The 20,199-nt window shown below is 36.0% G+C and overlaps 10 protein-coding genes across 10 annotated transcripts; 4 read left to right on the top strand and 6 right to left on the bottom strand.

Annotated features, from left to right (window-relative positions):
* Nucleotides 1-170: 170 nt before the first annotated feature.
* I206_100093 (uncharacterized protein) lies at nt 171-1,179 on the bottom strand (the record flags this gene model as incomplete). Its single annotated transcript, XM_019153009.1, has 5 exons — nt 171-412; nt 526-653; nt 740-746; nt 847-925; nt 1,033-1,179. 5 exons carry the CDS (start codon nt 1,177-1,179, stop codon nt 171-173), a joined length of 603 nt encoding a protein of 200 aa, XP_019015147.1.
* Nucleotides 1,180-1,957: 778 nt separating this feature from the next.
* Nucleotides 1,958-2,526, bottom strand: I206_100092 (uncharacterized protein; the record flags this gene model as incomplete). The annotated part of the gene is made up of 3 exons (XM_070202126.1): nt 1,958-1,989; nt 2,086-2,247; nt 2,433-2,526. The coding sequence occupies 3 exons, from the start codon at nt 2,524-2,526 to the stop codon at nt 1,958-1,960; spliced, it is 288 nt and encodes a 95-aa protein (XP_070058227.1).
* A 514-nt stretch (nt 2,527-3,040) lies between these two features.
* Nucleotides 3,041-5,024, top strand: I206_100091 (uncharacterized protein; the record flags this gene model as incomplete). Its single annotated transcript, XM_019153011.2, has 10 exons — nt 3,041-3,158; nt 3,287-3,360; nt 3,497-3,567; nt 3,653-3,686; nt 3,801-3,913; nt 4,046-4,271; nt 4,388-4,509; nt 4,591-4,736; nt 4,826-4,901; nt 4,982-5,024. The coding sequence occupies 10 exons, from the start codon at nt 3,041-3,043 to the stop codon at nt 5,022-5,024; spliced, it is 1,023 nt and encodes a 340-aa protein (XP_019015149.2).
* A 251-nt stretch (nt 5,025-5,275) lies between these two features.
* I206_100090 (uncharacterized protein) lies at nt 5,276-6,831 on the bottom strand (the record flags this gene model as incomplete). Its single annotated transcript, XM_019153012.1, has 7 exons — nt 5,276-5,443; nt 5,521-5,704; nt 5,780-6,175; nt 6,238-6,395; nt 6,491-6,607; nt 6,695-6,739; nt 6,805-6,831. 7 exons carry the CDS (start codon nt 6,829-6,831, stop codon nt 5,276-5,278), a joined length of 1,095 nt encoding a protein of 364 aa, XP_019015150.1.
* A 561-nt stretch (nt 6,832-7,392) lies between these two features.
* Nucleotides 7,393-8,584, bottom strand: I206_100089 (uncharacterized protein; the record flags this gene model as incomplete). Its single annotated transcript, XM_019153013.1, has 4 exons — nt 7,393-8,021; nt 8,086-8,271; nt 8,342-8,432; nt 8,495-8,584. The coding sequence occupies 4 exons, from the start codon at nt 8,582-8,584 to the stop codon at nt 7,393-7,395; spliced, it is 996 nt and encodes a 331-aa protein (XP_019015151.1).
* A 575-nt stretch (nt 8,585-9,159) lies between these two features.
* On the bottom strand, nt 9,160-11,170 carry I206_100088 (uncharacterized protein; the record flags this gene model as incomplete). Its single annotated transcript, XM_019153014.1, has 3 exons — nt 9,160-9,694; nt 9,756-9,829; nt 9,893-11,170. The coding sequence occupies 3 exons, from the start codon at nt 11,168-11,170 to the stop codon at nt 9,160-9,162; spliced, it is 1,887 nt and encodes a 628-aa protein (XP_019015152.1).
* Nucleotides 11,171-12,725: 1,555 nt separating this feature from the next.
* I206_100087 (uncharacterized protein) lies at nt 12,726-13,528 on the top strand (the record flags this gene model as incomplete). The annotated part of the gene is made up of 3 exons (XM_019153015.1): nt 12,726-12,794; nt 12,866-12,973; nt 13,049-13,528. 3 exons carry the CDS (start codon nt 12,726-12,728, stop codon nt 13,526-13,528), a joined length of 657 nt encoding a protein of 218 aa, XP_019015153.1.
* Nucleotides 13,529-13,777: 249 nt separating this feature from the next.
* Nucleotides 13,778-17,681, bottom strand: I206_100086 (uncharacterized protein; the record flags this gene model as incomplete). Its single annotated transcript, XM_070202125.1, has 15 exons — nt 13,778-14,335; nt 14,419-14,433; nt 14,543-14,999; nt 15,138-15,426; nt 15,492-15,662; nt 15,721-15,768; nt 15,823-16,043; nt 16,122-16,193; nt 16,246-16,529; nt 16,591-16,794; nt 16,855-17,054; nt 17,122-17,268; nt 17,341-17,461; nt 17,538-17,583; nt 17,632-17,681. 15 exons carry the CDS (start codon nt 17,679-17,681, stop codon nt 13,778-13,780), a joined length of 2,883 nt encoding a protein of 960 aa, XP_070058226.1.
* Nucleotides 17,682-18,096: 415 nt separating this feature from the next.
* I206_100085 (uncharacterized protein) lies at nt 18,097-19,085 on the top strand (the record flags this gene model as incomplete). The annotated part of the gene is made up of 5 exons (XM_019153017.2): nt 18,097-18,303; nt 18,374-18,421; nt 18,536-18,707; nt 18,890-18,990; nt 19,053-19,085. The coding sequence occupies 5 exons, from the start codon at nt 18,097-18,099 to the stop codon at nt 19,083-19,085; spliced, it is 561 nt and encodes a 186-aa protein (XP_019015155.2).
* A 620-nt stretch (nt 19,086-19,705) lies between these two features.
* Nucleotides 19,706-20,150, top strand: I206_100084 (uncharacterized protein; the record flags this gene model as incomplete). Its single annotated transcript, XM_019153018.1, has 3 exons — nt 19,706-19,827; nt 19,902-19,917; nt 19,965-20,150. 3 exons carry the CDS (start codon nt 19,706-19,708, stop codon nt 20,148-20,150), a joined length of 324 nt encoding a protein of 107 aa, XP_019015156.1.
* Nucleotides 20,151-20,199: the final 49 nt, after the last annotated feature.

Here is a 20,199-nt window from a genome sequence, read left to right as displayed (position 1 = left end):
TACCTACCAAAGATAGAAGAAAACACACTTACATATAATCGTCGTTTTACTTATGTATCATTCAGTATGTTTAGTAATCCCCAGTAATTCTGGGAATCAATTTGTATATAATAACAGTGATATATGTGAATAAAATACATACAGATTCACTTATACACTAATTCGAAAACTCACGAATCCTCTTCTACTTCCTCTTGTCCTTCCACTATCTCACTTTCATCTCCAAGTCCATTCTGCGTTATATCTCCACCCTCTTCATCATCTTCTACATCTTCAGCCTCATCATCATCTCCCATTTCTATGTCACCATCATTTACCGTTCCAGTTGATTTCCTAGGACCTGTTTTACTTTTATTTGCACTAGCTGCTGATTTTTTAGCCAATTTAGCAGCTTGTATTTGATGCCGATAAGCTACATTATTCCAGACAGGAGTTTTCCATTAGCTATGCTCTGGACAAATCATAATTGCCGTAGACTACTTGGATATCCAAGTCGTAGGAGGATGAAAACATCGCAGAACTCACCCTGCAGTTCTTGTTCTAAGAGCGGCACGAGAGCATCACTAGGTCCAAAGTCCAATTCTGTTATTGCTTTGATAACATCTGAAGCTGTTATAGTTTTACCTGATCTTGCATGTGCTTGATCGTGAGCTCTATAAATCAGTATACTATATTAGCTTCAATTTCCCGCATTGTATTTGCATTGTCCGTAATATAGATTGCAAGCGACAAAACTCACGCTGAAGCTACAGTAGGTGAATGAAAGTACAACATCAGCATCCATATGTCATTTAGGTTCATGTGATTCTGGTCAGATGTTCAGGACGATAAGGATAAATCACTCACTCAAATAATTTATGAATAAAGTGGATCCTCTTAGTAAAGCTAATGTCACGTCTTGTGCCATCTTAACATTGTCCGGTACCTACGAATAGATTCTCGTCATTTCAGCTATCAAGCATTTTGTGATAGTGCTGTGAATCCGACTACGGTTTTTCTCCAATATCGTTTCGAGCCGACCAATTAACTCACAGAACCTTTTGCCAATTTAGTCAGATTCGATTTTGGTAATTCGAATTCACTTATTCCTGCAGAATTTGCTTTTTGTTGTTGTATTGAAGCATGCTGTATAGGAGTTTGTTTTGTAGGTTGAGGTTGAGCTATTGATTTAGGAGGCATCGTGGGGTTTCAAAGGGAGAAGGTTGAAGGTCGTGTTGATGTCCAACCGGATTATGGGCCTTGAGATGGGTTTACGGTAGGTTTGAGCGGAGAGGTAGAATATGACAAAGTCTGTATAAGTTTAATTGCGGGTTGATCCTGTATAATAATCAAGTGTATAAAGGATGAGCAGCAGATATTAGATTTGTTCGCGACTTTGTAAAACTCATGTTCAACCTCCTCCATTATGAGACGCGTCTTATACCATACTGAAATTGATTCCGTCCTTATTGACAAATACAATTTCAAATCTCAATTCGAGTGCATAATTTTACTGCATACATGCATATTGTCTCCACCGAGACGATTGAGTAAGAATGCGAAGGGGCAATACCCAGTGGAAAGACCGCTGCGTCTGATATGAGCACGTTACAATTATGTACTTCAACTTAGACTGCAAGTAGGAGATCCAGCATGCAACAGGTATAGTCGTGTTCGTGAGTTACATGTCCACGAGAGATGCTTACTTGTGAGAGAGAGATCAAGCTCAACAGGCGTAAGGAAGTCACGAGGAATGCCATTTCGTCATATGGCTGGATGCATGAGCTAATCTATCGTTTAAAAAGCATGAAGGACATCTACACTCGCACGATCTCGTATATTATACTAATAGAACATGATCGAATATCAGCTTATCTCAGCGGTTACAAGGCCTGCATTTGTCAAGGAGAGGATGGAGTGTGAGTGCATTATGAAAATTGACTGTTGATGAAGTCTGGACAGCGAAGGGACAACAAACTCACATGACAACGTTTACCACAATTAACGGTACTACCAAAAATTGAAACAAAGTCAACATGCAATTTTCCTTCTACATAATGCATTTTGAGAAATATTTAAGGAGGTGACGATGATCTATTAACTCACTCCTCATTAAAGTCCTCGTTGCACTTATGAGATTTATCAATTTTGCCTTTACACCTGGACCTTCATTTACATTTTGACCAAAAGCATCATTATACATATGTGGATTTGGCGATTGACCAAAACCTGCGTTTGATGAGGAGGCGGTTGAGGATGACCAGCCAACTATGTTCGAGACATGAATTATATGAGAGGTGAGTTATGAGTAGAGCACCAAATTTGTACACAGGTTGATTTTGTTACGGATATTGAGGGTTATTTTTTAGGAGAAAGGTAATTGTAAGAATCACGAGTGAGCACAAGACTATGATTCAACTGTAACTATAAGATCAAGTTTTTGTTTGACTCACTTCTAGCTAGAAATCTCTCTTCATTTAGTATAGCAATTGCATTTGTCAATAATAAACCGATATAGAGTAAGTTTCCGAAATATCCAAATATCATTTTGTGTTGCTACCTTGTTTGTTTTTACTTGATTGATCTGTAGTTGAACGCGAGTGAATGTGGTTTAGCTACTCTACTGCTTGATCGTGTATGAATGATATGCTGTCAGTGATACAAGTTGACACGAAAGAAACACAAAGATATATTCACGACTTGTGACGGTGCAAGCTGCGGGGTACGGTACTCGATAAGCATTACCACGTGGCGAAATGAGATTCTCCTTCGTAGCGTTTATCCGGAAAGACGTTAATCACTTCGCTATAATAAAGATGATATCCAGTTCATACTCTACATTTGACCAATACCTTAGATTGCCACTCATAGCGAGGACCTCACAGTCACAAATCAAGCAGCCCAAAAGAAGGCAGATGTTCGCTATATAGCCAAGATTTACTCATCCTACCATTCTTGTTATCGATATACCCCCTTTCCCTCCACTTTCGTTCTTCGTTAAAGCCTATTGACCTCATTACGAGCTTTGTGATACTACGAATTCCTATACCAACCCCTCAAAATGCCAGCTCCGACACAACAACCACAAGGAACTTCATCCCAAGGGTACTCTTCAGATGCAACAGCTGCTCAAGCTGCTCAAGCAGCAGAGATGAGCGTTATATTATGTACAGCGGGATGTGAGTTTACAAACTTTTGCGCATTGCCTATCATGATTATCAGGGTATATAATCTGATAATAAAAGTATCAAGAACTTATGGAGAATGGATGATAAAGCTGATTTCATGGAATAAATTTGGCTTTCAGATGACCATTCGATACGATTTTGGGAAGCTTGGTCAGGAATATGTTATAGACAAATCACATTACAACCGCAATGGGTAAGTCTATCAGTTTTGTCATTCATTAATATTTGGCTTTCATATATATATATATACTGTTCTCGTGTATACACAATGCAGATGTTATAAATGCGAAAATTGGATTCTGATAATTTAATTCGCTTTTTTTTTGCAGAAACAAGTTAATCGTCTAGCTATAAGTCCTGATAAAGCTTATCTCGCTGCTGCTGGAAATGCTGCTGTAAGGTAAGACAACCCCTCATTTTGACATATAATAGCCATTATCTTCTAGTATCTTTGCTGATTTTATCTTTTTTTTTGCTGATGGTAGGATATGGGATATATCGTCATTATCAAATACACCAGTATGTTTCAATCTCAACGCCTTTCAACCGATCCTTTCACTTCTCCCCACATCGGGCTTTCATGAGAACATTCCCACCAAGAGGGCAAGGCTAATGTTTCACTTTATTTTGTAGATAGCAACACTAGAAGGACATACAGGCAACGTCGTAGCATTAGCATATTCAGCATTGGGTAAATGGATAGTAACAGGTAGTGAAGATGGATCAGTTAAAGTATGGGATACAAGGTGAGTTTGGAATGATTTATTCTCTCTCACTTTGTCAATAGCATGATCATCGAGAGATGGATCGGGAATAATATGGCGTGTCAAACGTATTCTATACAGATTGAAATTTGAGCTAACCTCATATTTATGTAGGACGGCTCAAATACAGCGTAATTACTTACACGATTGTCCAGTAAATGACGTTATAATACATCCAAATCAAGGAGAACTTATTTCATGTGATCAAAGTGGTTCAGTTAAAATATGGGATTTAGCAGATAATACATGTACACATGAATTAGTTCCTGATGAAGATGTACCTATAAGAAGTATAAGTATAGCTTCTGATGGAAGTACTTTAGTTGCTGGAAATAATAATGTGGGCCTTTTTTTTTTTTATTTCTTTGTTTTTCAAAACATAAATTCTATTTCTTTTATATGCAGAAACAAAAAGTCGATTACTGATTGATTGATTGATTTATTGATGGTTTATAGGGAATGATTTACGTTTGGAGAATTGTACCTGTTCAAGATGGAAATGCAAATTTATTACCAGTAACTTCATTTAGAGCACATAGTAAATACATAACAAGAGTAATATTAAGTCCAGATACAAAGTAATTTATTATTATTCAATCAATCAATTTACATTGTTTAATAAGCCTGGCTAATTAATTCTTAATTTACTTATTGAATAGATATTTAGCAACTTGTTCTGCAGATACAACAGTTAAAATTTGGTCAACTGAAGGTTTAGATTATGCACTTGAAAAAACTTTACAAGGTCATCAAAGATGGGTTTGGGATGCTGCTTTTAGTGCAGATTCAGCTTATTTAGTTACAGGTGAGATTCGATTCGATTCATTCATTTAATTAATTAATCAGAAATTCATGTTTGACTTATTTCGTTTTGGGTTTTTTTTATATATATAGCTTCAAGTGATCATGCAGCTAGATTATGGGATTTAGGTTCTGGTGAAACTGTTAGACAATATGATGGACATCATAGGTAAAATTCATTCTTTAACCTCAACCTCTTCCTCTTCGTATTATCTTTGACGAATTGCTGATAATTTCGACTGATTTTAGAGCGGCAGTTTGCTGCGCATTAAATGATATAAATTTAGCTTAGTCAAAATAATAGCTAGAATGTAATTTATACCCATGAAAATCATCTATTACCTGTCCGAACTTCCATTGTATACCTAACAAGATCGGAGCTTGATGTTAAGAGACACACAAGCCATAGTAAACCATAAATACAATTGATGCATGTAAAAATCACAAAATTCTATTATGATATTGTATTATTCATCATAAATTGAAACATCTTGAAAAGCTATCATCTCCAACGATTTTTTTCAAATCTACCTTCCCATTTCTCTAATTTAATACTTTTCTTAATTCTTTCTTTTGTTCAGGTGTAATACGAGTTGGGAAAACGACATTCCATCGAATTATTAAATCACCTTTCTTTTTAGCTGAACCAGCTTTTGAAACTGGCATACCTTCTCCTTGAATACGTGTTTCTTGTCCCGGTTGAACAATTTGCTAAAATACAACCAACAAAAAAAATAATTTAGCTAAACTTCTCATTTGGAGTGAAATAACAATAATCTCAAACTTACCCCTTCAGTTGTAGAAACACTTATCCTCCTTCCATCTAATTGTTCTACTTCTTTCGTTATTGCTCCTCCACCTTCAGGACCTAATAAAGCTTGTGATAAAGTTATATTTAATTTAATTATTAAATCATCATCAATTCTTTCAAATCTATTATGTGATTTTTCTTCTACAACAAAAGTAACAGTTCTATTAAATATATAAATATAAAAATCAATTTTCATATTCTTTTTTTTTTCATATAATTTAGAATTTTAGACTCACTGTGATTGACCAAATTCATCTTCATTACCTGCACCAGCAAATTTAATTTTTGTACCTTTTTTCCAACCTGCTTTATATGCAACTTCAAGTATTTTTTCTTCTTGACTACCATTTTGTAAATGTCTTGTAATTTTTAAACGTTTAGTTCCACCTTTATATAATTCTTCAAGTGTAAGTGCTAATGGTTTTATAATTTCTCCAGGTGGTGGTGGTTTTGTACTTGATTGTCCATGTGGATCTCCTCCACCCATTCCACCCATTCCACCTCCAAATCCACCTGGCATTCCACCACCCATTCTTGAACTTCTCATACGTGGTCCACCTCTTCCACCTCCCATTCCTCCAAATATATCTTCCATACCTCCACCTCCTCCACCTGACGAAGAGAAGAAAGCGCTAAAATTCGGATTAAAAACATTAGCTTATCATATGAATCTCAATAATGAAGGTTGACTTACTTGAATATATCATTTGGATCTTGAGCATGGAAAGAAAATCCTCCACCACCACCACCACCTGGGAATCCACCAAATCCACCACCACCTCCTGGTCCTCCTGGTCCAGCACCTCCTTTCAAACCTTCTTCACCTAATTGATCATAAACCTCTTTTTTATTCTATGATATCAAATGTAAAACATCAGCTTGAAATCATTATTGGGTTTAAACATTCGTATAAAACCGTTTCGAAAAAAGAAAAAGGAAATACTAACAGGATCCGATAAAACTTCATAAGCTTCACCTAATTTTTTAAATTTTTCTTCTGCTGCTGCACGTTTATCTCCTGGATTTTTATCAGGATGATTTAAAAGTGATTGTTTTCGATAAGCCTAATTAAGATAAAATGTGAATTGAATAATTTTAAATTAACATTTATCATAGAATACCATTATTCAACCGATTTTATTAAAACTTACTTTTTTAATTTCAGCTTCTGAAGCATCTTTACCAACTCCTAATATCTAGAGCAAACAAAAAATCAACTACTGATACCTAGATTTTCGATTTCAATAAAAAGATGACTTACTTTATAATATTCAGTATTATTCACCATTATGTCTTTTCTTCAATTCCAAATTTAATGTGTATAAGTTTAATAGTGGGCGAAATTGATAAAATTCGTTTGTATACACGTTTTCCGTTAAATTAAGTGTGATAGATTCAATGTACACTTCGCTTTCTATCTTTAGTATTGTATTTAATAAGGAATTCATAAATCAAAGGTGAATCATCTCTTAATCTTTGGGTTGATTATTCTCGCATTCTCTAGAATTCCAGCGAACGTAAACCGGAACAACCCAGGTCGCGTGGCAACATGAATCGATGCTTACGTAATATACCCAACCATGGGGCTAAGCTCCCGTGCAGCCAATGTAAAGAGACAGTACGAGTATAGCAAAGCTGATACATGTTCGCGGTATTATACAAGCTCGAGGACTTATTGTCAGTTGGAGTCGATAGATACTCAAAAGATTGGATCGCTGATACAGACACTCCTCCAAAAAGAACACTTAGATCGAGATACTCGCAATTAACAGGGATACATTCTGTTCAGACTGATAGCTACATGATATTTACTATACTTGATTATATATAAAGTTCCTTCCTAAATAATCTAAAGATCTCTTCTGTGAGTGTATTCTCCGGTAGCTTTATCATAGACCAGTGAGTGAGAATTTCCAGTATCAAGATCTTTAGGATTTCCAACAGGTTTACCTTGACCTTCATGAGCTTCTGCTCTACCGTATTTACCAGCACCTCCAGATCCTGAAGTTGGGTTTGAAGTTGTTCCAGCTCTTGTAGATGAAGATTCTGGTCCACCAGTAGAAGTTGTGTTATTTCCACTTGAACCTGATTGTGATGCACCATAACCTGCGGCACCTGCACCAGCAAGTCCAGCACCTGATCCTAAACCTGAAGAGTTATTTGTTGAATCTCCAGTAGTGTAATGTCCACCTGATCCACCTGATGGTCCAACACCAGAACCAGTTTCACCTCCTATACCAGGTTGAAGTCCACCTGATTGACCAGCTAATCCACTTCCTCTTTCAAGAGGAGCTGTAGAATGATGATGAGAATGAGCTTCAGATCCAGCTAAAGCACCTGCTCCAACAGCTGTACCTGCTAAAGCAGAGTCTCGAGCACCATGTTCGTGATGTCCGTGATGTCCGTGGTGGTGACCGTGAGATCCAGTGAGGTTCTCTCCACCAATTCCTACACCTGCTCCGGTAGTGTGGGCGCCGCCTAATCAAGAAACATCAAGTTAGTCCATGATGTTCATGCAGAACTCGAACATGAGAAAACTCACTTTGTCCGGTCAACCCATCTCTTGTACCTGATCCTTCATAGGCACCAGAAACAGCCTCTCCTCCAGAAGTACCTTGGTATCCGGTGGAACCTGAACCAGAATATTGATCAAGGGAATTGTCAAGTTTGCCAGTTCCCTGTGATTGGGAAGAGAATTGATCAGCAATAGGTGTTCCAGATGGAATACCTAAATTGATTTTTACCACAACGTCAGTAAAAACTCATCTTGTCGAACAAAATTCCAGATTGTAACTCACCACCTGAAGCGTAATTTCCTCCTAAACCAGCATTGAAACCATCTCCAGCGAGTTTACCAGCTTGAGTATTGGAAGCATTTGCTTCTCCGTACTATCGATTGCAAGCGATGTCAGCTTTTCGCTAAATGAAGGCATAGAAGATTATATACTTACACCTCCTGATAAACCTGTACCTGCACCATGTTCACCTTGATCGAATCCTCTAGTAGGAGCAGTCTCACCGATAGGTCTTCCTAAATCCATTGTATATATATATTTGTTTGTTTAGTGTGTGTAGTTAGTTTAAAATTATGAATTGATCTACGTAAGAATGGTTAAAAACGTTGTAGAAGGTTATATATATATAAAAGGGAGAAAGTGGCGCTATGATCCTCAATCAATGAATGATCATCATTTCACTAAACAAAAACCAAAAACATCCTAATATGAAAACCTCAAAGTACGTCATACTGATTTACCCCTACGATGATGATGACATGTCACATCAAAATAAAACTCAAATGGACAACCTCCACTCCACTTTCCTTTCAAATGTCCGTGCGTCATCCAATCTTACCCCGCAGTGAAACACACTACGTCACTTGGGATTTTATCTCTTCAACCCTGAATGTGGGGTAACTAACCTATCTAATATTTACGACCATGCTTTGATCAACCTTGAAAGTGGCATCAATGAATTAACAACAGACAACATGCATGATGGTTATATACTAAAGCTACACAATGAATTTACGTGTATGTACTTCAAATATCATTGAATCCTTGTTGAATTATAGATTATAACGTGTTTTGATTTGTAAAGATAGTATGAACATCGCTCACATAGCTACTCCCACTTGATCATCATTGTTACCTCCTTTCAGTAAACTCTTTCCTTTACCTTTACCAATACCAACATACGAAGCGATCTCTTTCCATTCTCCTTTCTCTTCGTCTTCAGCAGCTCCAAGAGGATATTCTCTTTCAAGAACTCGACCTTTTCCTTCTCCTGAACCAATTCCATCAAGTGTAACATCTTCATACTCTCCTTTAAGAGGTATCTTCGTTTGAGCATTGGTATTATACTCATAATCCCTTATTCCATTTAGGGAGGTCAAACCGTCTCCTGACAATAAGCCAGCTTCTTGTGCCATTCGAATTGCATCTTCATCCATAGGTTCTAATCCTTCCATAGCAGGTTTTCTTAACTCCCTAGTTTCTCTAGGTCCATTCCTGAATGCTTCTTCCCCTAGGATCGCCCTAGCCGCTGCATCACCTATGACTTCATGCCATTTTCCAGTCGTAGGGTTGAATATTCTATGACGAGTAGCTAGAATTATCGGATCAGGATCATGTATGGGTTGAATGATGGGTCTACCGATGATACGATGAATCAGCAAATTTCAGAATTTGTCAGGGAGAAAACAGAACTCACATATAATGAGTCTTATGTATATCCCTTGTGATGATTGTAGTGTACTCAGTATGTTCAAGCGGAATTATCGTTTCCTGCATTAATCTCAAACGTTAGCTCTCGATGTTATCCAGATCTGTGAATGATATCCAACTGACCTTGACTACAGGTTCCAATTCTTTCGTTCTGATATCGATTGAACTCTCTTTATCCAATAATTTTTCCATACCAGCTTTCTTAAAAGTCTCCACTCCATCAGCACTCAGATCTTTTCGTTTTTCAGCACGTGCTTCAGCATCTTGAGTCAACTTGTTAATCATAAGATCACGTTGTTCTTCTAATCCCAATCTCTTTCCATCTTTTAAAGAAAGGTCATTGAATCGTTCATTCAATACACCATCACGATGACTTGATATAGGATCGATTGCAGAAGAAGGTTTTGTCCAATCACCTTGACGACGATGTTGTTGTTGTTCAAATTGTAATTCAGGTAGCTGTGGTGGTCTATCTTCATCATGTTGATCTTCATTTCGTAATTGACTTTGTTTTTGAAGTTGTACTCTAGGTTGAGCTTCAATTCCACTATTGCTATTAGTACCTGGTTGATGATATAGACTTGAACCTCTACTTGGGATGTCAACTTTTTCTGATGGAATATTTGCTAATTCATCTAAATTTTCTTCTTTATGGGAATGAGGTAATTTAGATACATGTGGATAGTTCCCTTCAATACCTTCACCTTCTCTAATTGGTCTCGATGTTGATCCTACTATTCCAGGACGTTCTTCTTCGCTTCTAAGTATAGCATCTCGATTAACAGAGTCAACATGAGGTAAAGGTGGAGAACGTGTATGAGCTGGATCTGAATGATGTGAGAATGATTGTCTTTCAGGTGATTTAGTTGGAACAAAAGGTTCTTGAGCAGGTGGTGTAGGGAAAGAATTCAGAACATTTGTCTCATTTTGACTTCCTTGATGCCCTTGTGGGATTGAAGGTAATGGCTTTTTCACAACATCTTTAGGTAAATAAGCAGTAGAATCGGAAGATCCACCATTTCTAGGTACAGGTATAGGATTATTCACATTCGAAGTGGTAGTTGGTAAATCTGGTCTATCATTTTCATCTACAAATGGTTTTGAATGTCCAGTCTTATCGGTATTACCCGCCGATGAAGAGTATTTGTCAATTACAACTACATCTTCTTCTGTTCTAGTAGTGGGTATATGTGGTATGGGTGATTGAGTATCAGGTTGTTTAGCAGAAGGTGAAGCGAATTGTTGAACATTTTGACGACTTGGTGTAATAGGGGATCTAGATTGATCCACTTCTACTGATTTTCTAGCTCTTGAAGGTGAGGCAGGTTGAGAAGTATCTGATGTATTAGAAGACTGAGAAGCTGATTTTCGATGTCGGAATTTAGAAAATAAAGATGGCATGATGTTTCGAGTATCTCGATGAATTTATGTCCAGCAATAAGGAATATAAAATGACCCTTGATACCCCTATATGATTATATGGGTTTTACAATGTCGTTAATTTAATGAATATTTAATCTTTTCGAAAGACGCTAAGGTTAACGTTTGGGAAGAGATCACGTAGAGCTTAATGATGATGATCAAAGTGGCAAAGTTACACTGCTAATGCTCTAAATCGCTATAAAATTCATTACCAAACCGACAGTAACGTTAGACCATTCGACGAGGAACAAACGTTTCTCGCGAAGTTTACCAATATCTATTGTGATGATGACATCAAAGTGTAGCGAGATATCTGATGGGGTCTCCAAGAATGACGTCGGTCGATCAGGGACACATATAAAGCTCCATCAACAACTATCACGAAAAATGATCACGAGCTAGAACATTAACATTGTCTCAGGGAATAAGAGAATAAAGTGTCTCACGTCTGTGCGCTCTCACCAATCCCGCAGCTGATCACTCGTATATGTGCAGGGTTAAATGATGTTTTAGCATACGTATTTTGACTGATCACATTTTACCTATACGAGACGGCTTTTATGAGCATACGCATACCTACTTGACATATACGTAAATTCAGAGGAGTACGCAAAACTAAACTACAAATTCTGATGTAGAGAATTGGCAGTTTGACTGGATGGTGTAAGGTCAAAAGAATAGGAGATGGGTGACAGACGACCGTACTGTACAAACTGTGTTTGACTCAGGAACATGATACTCGGAAAGATGATCGCCGGTTTATCTTCGAGTTGATTTGATTTACTGGAATTCCCCCTTTTTTCGCTTTTGAGCCATTCGATCGATGATGCGCGTTTGAAAGGGAATTTAATCAGTTTTTTCGATAAAGTTAAAAATAACATCATTTCACACGTAAAAATAAGGAAAAGATAAGATCTAACGCAAAATGACGTCGTAGTATTGCCAAGGTTCTTGTGGAAGAGGAAAGAGTCTGTCTGGATTTTGATAGGAAACATGGGGTGAATCCATTCAGGAAGAAAAGCCGTAGTTCAATTGATGTTCCTGTTGTAAAAGTGGAATGTAAAATCTTACCTGAGTAATTCTAAGTGTGAAAATAAACCTATCACATGTAAAGACCTTTCGCCTGTTATTTTCGATCCTCATTACCCTTATTTGAATCTTTTCTATAAACTTTTGACAATTTTAAACTATCCACTGTCGTCATAGCATGATTATATGATGTTATATGGGGTAAATCAAAGGCAATTGCCGATCAACACGTTGTATTATGATTATGACCAATCAAATATGATTTAACTATTATGGCCCTGTATGTATCCCTGCATTTTCTGACATCTATAGCGTCATAGCCTGATTTACAACATTGAGATATGTACATCATCACCTCAACCTGAGAGAAAGCTATTATATATAATGTATAATAATTAGTTCTTCGTCATTCCTTCTTTCTCTCTCTTTATCATTAAGTAACAAAAACAAAACATTATTTTAAACTTTTCTTTCGTAACAATCTCAAATCAAACAATCAAATACAATGTCTTCCGGTATCACTCAAGGTGTTAAAGATTTCCTTAAAGGATCTCACAAAGCCGACTCTACTGAGGTGAGTAAATGATATAGTACAAATCCACCATCTGTTCAAAATTCGTCATGCTGACTTTTATTAATTTCTAGGTCTGCTCTGAAGTTGCCCCAGAAGTAGTTAAGGAGAATGTCAGACCTACTGAACTCACCGAGACTGCTGAGGCCATTGACAGAGAGAGACACGTTCACCACCACCAAGTGAGTATTCCGCACTGATCATCTCGCCACTATTCCTTTGAACAATTTGCTGATTCCCAATTGGTCTTCTTCTAGCACCGAGTTCAACCAATTGAGCACAAACAAACTCTTGAAACTCAACATGTTAACACTACCGGTCCAGAGATAGTTCGAGAACACAAAGAAGAAATGCTCCCAGAACACCAAGCTAAATTACATGAACAAAGAACTATCCACCAAAACGAAACTCGAACTAGCGAAACTGCTCGAACTTCTGCTCACGTTGGTCAACATGTTAACGAACATGAACACCACCACATCCACGAAACCGTTCAACCAGTAATCCAAAGAGAGACTGTTCAACCTACTGTTGTTCACCACACCGCTGGTATCCACGAAAAGATCCACGATGCTCCTATCGTTCACGAAGCTACCACTCTCCCAACCATCTCTCACTCCGACTTCTTGAAGCAAAAAGCTGATGCCGGTGCCGCTTCTCACGCTGACTCTGGTCACCAACATCAATTCTACGAAGGTGCCCCAAGAGTCGGTGGTCACAAAGATCAAATCGCTTAAGTTTTGTTGTTATAATTTCCCGCTTGTGTTGAGGTATTAGATAGTGATGGAAGAGAAGTTATTATAGTCGAAAATATTACATTCATATAGTTTATACACGTATGTAGCATTTAGTTAGTTTAGTATGCTTTTGAATGTATGTTCAATATCTACAGTAAAAATCGGTACACGGTACCACACAAATTGAGCAATCATACAGTAGTGTGTAGGTCATAATACATAACAAATGAAACGATAATCGTTGATTAATCAATCACTTATACAATCTAAAATAACATCTAAACCTCTTAAAGTAGGTAAAATTTCACCAGAATTGATACATTCAGATAAAATTTCAGTAGTTTGATTCCAATAACCATTTAACCAAATTTTTAAATCATTATGTAAAACACAACTTAAAAATAAAAGATTTGAAGAAATTGAAGTTGAATTAATATCTTTAATTGAATCTCTTAAATTTAAAGAAATTTTTAATTCTTTAATTATTTTTAAAGGTAAATCAGGTATTAATTGACTAATTTCTCCTACTCCTGATCCTCCTGATATTCCTTGATGATGATGATTATTATTAAAATCTTTTGAAGGTTGTAAAATTGATAAACAAGTTAAAGTTTCTAAAATTAAATTTCTATCATCATTTGATTTATTTAATAAATTTAATTCTGATAATAAATTTTCAATTAATAAATGATTTAAATGTGTATTTGATAATGGACCATAACGATCTTTAATTTCTGATATACGTGATAAATGTTTTATTTTTAAAGGATATGATGAAATTTCTCTATTTATTGCTGCTTTTGAATCCTATGATTTTAAAGAAAAAAAAGAAAAGTTTAACTAGATGATTAAATTTAAAGTAATGATAGTCATTTAAATATTTGACTTACTCTACTTATTACAGGCTAAAAAAACGGAATCGATGAATGTTAAATAAACAATTAATTAGAAAAGTTTTTCATAATGAAAATCAAAATTATATAATATAAGAAATAATTCTTGTGAAAAACTTACATTTCTTTCAACAGTACCTAAATGTCCATAAATACTACTAACTAAAGCTTTTAAATCACTATCAAGATTAATTCCATTACTATTATTATTATTACCATTATTATTAGTATTATTATAATTTGTTGTTGAAATTAAATTTTTATTTTCGAAAATATTATGAACTTTTAATAAAATTTCAAAAACATCTAAACCATCTTTTGGTAAATATAATAAATTACTAATTGCATTTAAATTTGCATATTTACATTCTTTTGGAATTTCATTTAACATTTCTAATAAATTAAATATTAATTTTTCTTGTTGTTCAAAATTAAATCCTTCAAATTTACTTAAATTTGATAAACCTTGAAAAATTAAAGATAATGTATTTGCTTCAGAAGGTTTTCTTAATCCTTTTAAAATTAATTCTTTTACTGGACCTACATTTTTATTATGTAATGAACTTGGTAATGCTGGTCTACAATTTATTTATTTTTTTAATTTAAACGATAATGTTAAAAGTCAGTAAATTGAGAAATTGAGAAAAATTTGATATTATCAGACAAGTCAATTAGCAAATCCATTCAATCGATTGATTATACCATTCAAAACTCACAATAAATTACTAATGATGCAAGCTTCTACTACTGCTCGATTAGGATCAACACTATGTAAAAAATCCATTAAACTAAGACTTTGACGTATATGACTCCATGCTAAAGGTTGAACAATAGCTCGATGAGCAGTTGTTAAATGAGTAAGTAATTTAGCAGCTACAATTTGAATTGAAGGTTCAAGTGATTGATGTAATGCAAGTAAAATCATTGAACATGATCTTTCATCTAACATTGAAGCTAAAGCTGGATTCGCTAATACGCTTAAAGCAACATGTACTACATGAGGATCTAATTTCACAATTTAAATCATATATTAACCTTTCAGTCTTCGTTAAGATTGATTAGTTACTCACCATCAGCTAAAAGTAAATGAGCAGCTTTGAAAGTTAAATTTCTCATTATTGAAGCAGTAGCTATTATTGGATTTGTAGATAATTGTAATGCTGCTATAACAACATTCTTCCCTTTATCTTCATCTAGACTCCATAAAACCAATTTTTGAGCTCGTATAGCTAGATCGCGATCTGCGAGGTTTATCATCCGTCAATTCACCTGTAGTAGGATATATCCTACCCAACGTACCGTTCAAAGGGAAAACATTTAAAGCTTCCAATACAGCTTCAGTAGGATCTATGTGCAATGAGATCAGTCTGCTGCAAGCGATTAGTTTGGCCAAATACTTACATCTCACTTCCTTATTACTTAAAATGTCATCGATAATATCAGTCAAAGTTTGTATTATCCTCTTAGCTAGATTGGGTAATAGTGTAGCTATCATTTCTAGCAATTGAACATCTGCCAATAAAACATGATGAGGGTGATGAAGATATTCTATCATAACATCAAGTGTTATTGGTCCCATAGATGCTAGAAGTCGAACCAAAAGTTTTTGAGCGGCTTTTTGACTATTTCACAATCGGAAATACATGTGATCAATAGGTGTTGCAATGGCCTTTCGGATGCTATCTTCGTGGAGTACTCACTCTTTTGGAGTCTTCTGGTCTTTTAGTACCCTTATGGCTGTCTTTCCTACCTCTTGCAAAAAAGGCTCGAATCTAATTCAGATGAATCGGCTTGAGATCGTTTGAATTGATCGATAATGCTCACCGATGAAGCACTACACTAGCTACCTGACCCAATCCTTGTAAACTTGCCACTCTTAACCCTTGTTCTGGGCTATCGGTTAAACCTAACATAAAATTGATCGTATCACTCATCAAATAACTTTCACCAAAAGTCATTACATCCCATGTAGCTAAAATTGGTAAAGCAGCACATAAAGCAATTTGAGCTGAAGAAGATACACGAGAAACAAGGGGTAAAAGTGATTTATATATTGATTTCGAAGAACATGTTGTAGGATATCGTACTCTAAGATCATTTCTCAATGACTAGTTCCAAATACAGCTTAACATTTTTTCATCAAGAAATGAGTGGTTGAGAATAGCTTACCATAGGAGTATGTTGAATTATAAAACAACACCAAGATACTCCTTCTTCTTCTTTTCCACTTTTTATTCCTGGTTCACACAATCTTAAACTAGCAGCTAAGAGTGAATGAGTAGTTTGTAAGATTATTTGACATGATGAAGCTTTTTCAGTAGGTGAATAGATTTTCAATGCACGTATCAATGCTTCTTGAGAAACTGATTTGTCCTATAAGTTCTCACAATTATGAGAAAGTTGTTTCCATAAGTCATGAAAAAGAGAACTCACTGTACCTCCAAAAGCAGCCATTTGTACTTGTCTCAATAAAATCTGTAAATGACTCTCAAATAGTATTGAGCTACTTCGTTCCATACCTAATATGATACATAATGCTAAATTTGAAGCAGTTTGATCACCTCGAAGTAAAAGGTTCTCAATTGCTAAAGAAACAGCTTCAGAAGTTAGAGTTGACATTGCCATTGCTTGACCTAAGATTAAATTTTTTAAATTTTAGCATTTCCTTACGAAATCAAGTAGGAGATTTAGGAAACTGACCGTACAAAAAAGCTGCAGCTTGTCCTCGTCTATCAGCGACAGGTTGATCGAAAATAATGCTTTCAAGAGTTTCACAGGTGTAAGCGTGAACATCTGTTAAACCTTTCAGAGCAGGAGCGTAGAGATCTAAAGTATCGATGACTTTGGCTGTAAAGAGGATATGTTGAATTAGCAGACTACTTTCCATTCAATGAAGATTTGAATAGTTGGGATACGAACCGAATATCTTTAAAGCTTTCGAAAGTGATTCGTCAGTATCAATTTCATCGCTTAAAAGCTGATCAATATTAGATTTCTGTTGTAACCACTCTGCAGAGAATCTCACACCACCAAGAGATTGCTTTTGAAATCATTTAGAATCAGTGATCGTTTGATCCGAGCCGTTACAGCTTCATTATGTTTTTTCCGATGCTCACCTCGGCAGCTTGATGATCCAATATTGCAGGGAGATTATTCAGTGTTCTACATAAAACGATTAGTATTGAGCAGTATTCCTATGTGTACACTTACTCATCGCCGTCCAGGAAGAAATCGTATAATCCACTGAGGAAGCTCGTCATACTTTCCCAATACTGCAATGCGTATTTCGTTGCTTTCCTGCAATTTATTTAGTGGGGTTCAAGGCAATCAATTCTGACATTTATAGTGTTTTCGTCAGAATGATGGGTCGTAAGTCAATGTCTGTGAGCCGTCAGATACATCCCAAGCCCATGTAGCAATCATCGAGACGTTGTGACGATCATCTACCTCCCTTGAAGTTATAAGAGATGAAAGGATATCAAGAAATCTCTAATACCCTTTGACTATCCACGCTACCCACGCGTAACTCGTATTGTTGTTAGGTGGAGGTTAACAAGTTACAAGTAAAAGGTATATAAGCGCACGTCATTTCATTACCTTGTATATTCCCATAAAAATAACTCCAAAACGCTTATCTCAAATCAACCTTATCTCTCTACTTCATCTTGAACATCAATGTCAAACTCTTCAAATTCAGGAAGTTGGTACGAAACACTCACTTCAACTCCAATACTTATAGCTACAGCTGTTGGGGTATCTTTTGCAGCTATCTTTGCTGTTTCATCTTCTAATAAAACTTCGGAACAAATTAAAACTCAAGTTAAAGAAGTTACGAACGTAGCTTCAAGTAATACCGACGCGAGAGGAAAAGCTGCACAAGCTGTAAATCATTTTCGAGAGTCAGACAACTAGAGACGTGCAGAAGAGCTGATTATAGATATTAATTCCGTAGGGCGCTTCCATCATGTCTGCTCCATCTACAGATTTAGCTCCTCCAAAGGTATGTTAAGGTTCGCTTCTCATATCCGAGAGTTCACTGGATGTGTTTGCGTTCCCATTTTTCATCATCTGAGCAGAGGCTGAGCTGATATTGCTGTTTTCTTTGCTAATAAAGGACGACCCAATTTCAGCATCTTCTTTATCACAATATGATGGTTCCGACCCTTCCAAACCAATATACGTAGCTATCAAGGGAAGAGTATTCGATGTCACACCCAAAGCTGAGATGTATGGGAAGGGAAAAGGATATAATATCTTTGCAGGAAGAGATGCAAGTAAAGGCTTAGGTGAGTTAGACGTTTTCATTCTCGAGACTCGGTGGGATTGGTGTCTATCCTAGACGAAGGCGATATTGGGAAATAACTGAAAGCAAAGAGGAATTATGCGAATCGTATAGTCGCATTGCCAAAAAAATAAATCGCATTTTCAGATACCATCAAATACAGCTGACTCCATTTCTCCCTGAAAGGCATGTCCTCACTTAATCTTGAAGACGCCATATCAGATTATTCATCACTTAATGAAACTCAAATGAATACACTGAATCAATGGGAATCATTCTTTGAAAAGGTGAATCTCGTCGCACGGCATACTGTTATATGAGGTTGGGCTAACAAGTAATATATACATAGAGATACAACATTGTGGGCAAAGTTGTTCCGTAGACAACTCCAGAATATACCTCAGGTTGAACAAGCAGAATCGCCAAATCGAAATCAGTCATATTTCGAAGGAGTAGTATTAACTCAATATGCAAATTTATTTTTAAGTGTATTCACAGACTCGCCTTAAAGCACTTATATACTTGATAAAGGGTTTTCATGATAAGCTAAATATAACTCACAATTGGATCTTCAACCTTTTTTTCTCAACACGACATTCCATTTTACGATTTGATCATAACTCCTGGCGATAAACAAGGAAACAAAGGGGATTGAATGAGAAATTTCTCATACGACTATCAGACTAAATGACTTCCTTGGATTGAATGTTGTTTAGGGTTTATAATCAGTTTGCCAAAATAGCCAAGTTATAAAAATAGTCAAATGGTACTATAATTATCCAGGTCATATCCTTTGTGAGCATATAAACGCGGATACAATAATTACTGATGAAACGGCAACAAATACAAGAAAGGAAAAAGTGATCCATAGATCCAATAATCTCTTTGACTAATGATTTTGTATAAAATTCGCAACGCTACGTATCATTATCTCTAACTCATCAGTGTAAGCGATGATAAATCAACAAGGCTTAATTTACTTAAATTAGATGAGGAATAACGATGGCAACAAATGATTATTACGCTACCCAAGCTTCTCAAATTGCAAATCCTAATTATGGAGGCACTCCCTCACAAGGATATAATGGATACAATCCTAATGTGAATGGGGGTTACGATCCAAAGTGAGCTTTACGAAATGAATTATCATCGTTGACTTGATTTTATAAATCGCTAACGAATCATCTGTGATATATAGTCAACAAATTCCACCAGTAAGTAAGAATGAATTATCAATGACACTGATAAATTTCAATTTTAGCCAATTCATACTCAATATGCACCACAGCCACAACTTCAAATGGGATTTAATTCTAATCAACCTTCTAATGAACAAACAGATAAAGGAGTAGGTTCAAATGCCGCAACTTGTTGTGGATTAGGTGCATGTTGTTTATGTTGTTTAGAATGTTGTGCAATTGATGCTTGTTGTGATGCTGTATTTTGATAATTTCAAGAGAAAGATGAAAATGATAAGGTGTATTTTGGTAAGATTA

The sequence above is a fragment of the Kwoniella pini genome, chromosome 1 (genome assembly GCF_000512605.2).
Source record: "Kwoniella pini CBS 10737 chromosome 1, complete sequence".
In the NCBI taxonomy this organism is placed as follows: domain Eukaryota; kingdom Fungi; phylum Basidiomycota; class Tremellomycetes; order Tremellales; family Cryptococcaceae; genus Kwoniella; species Kwoniella pini.
The sequence above is the reverse complement of the archived record's forward strand: the minus strand, read 5'-3'. Positions and strand labels throughout refer to the sequence as shown.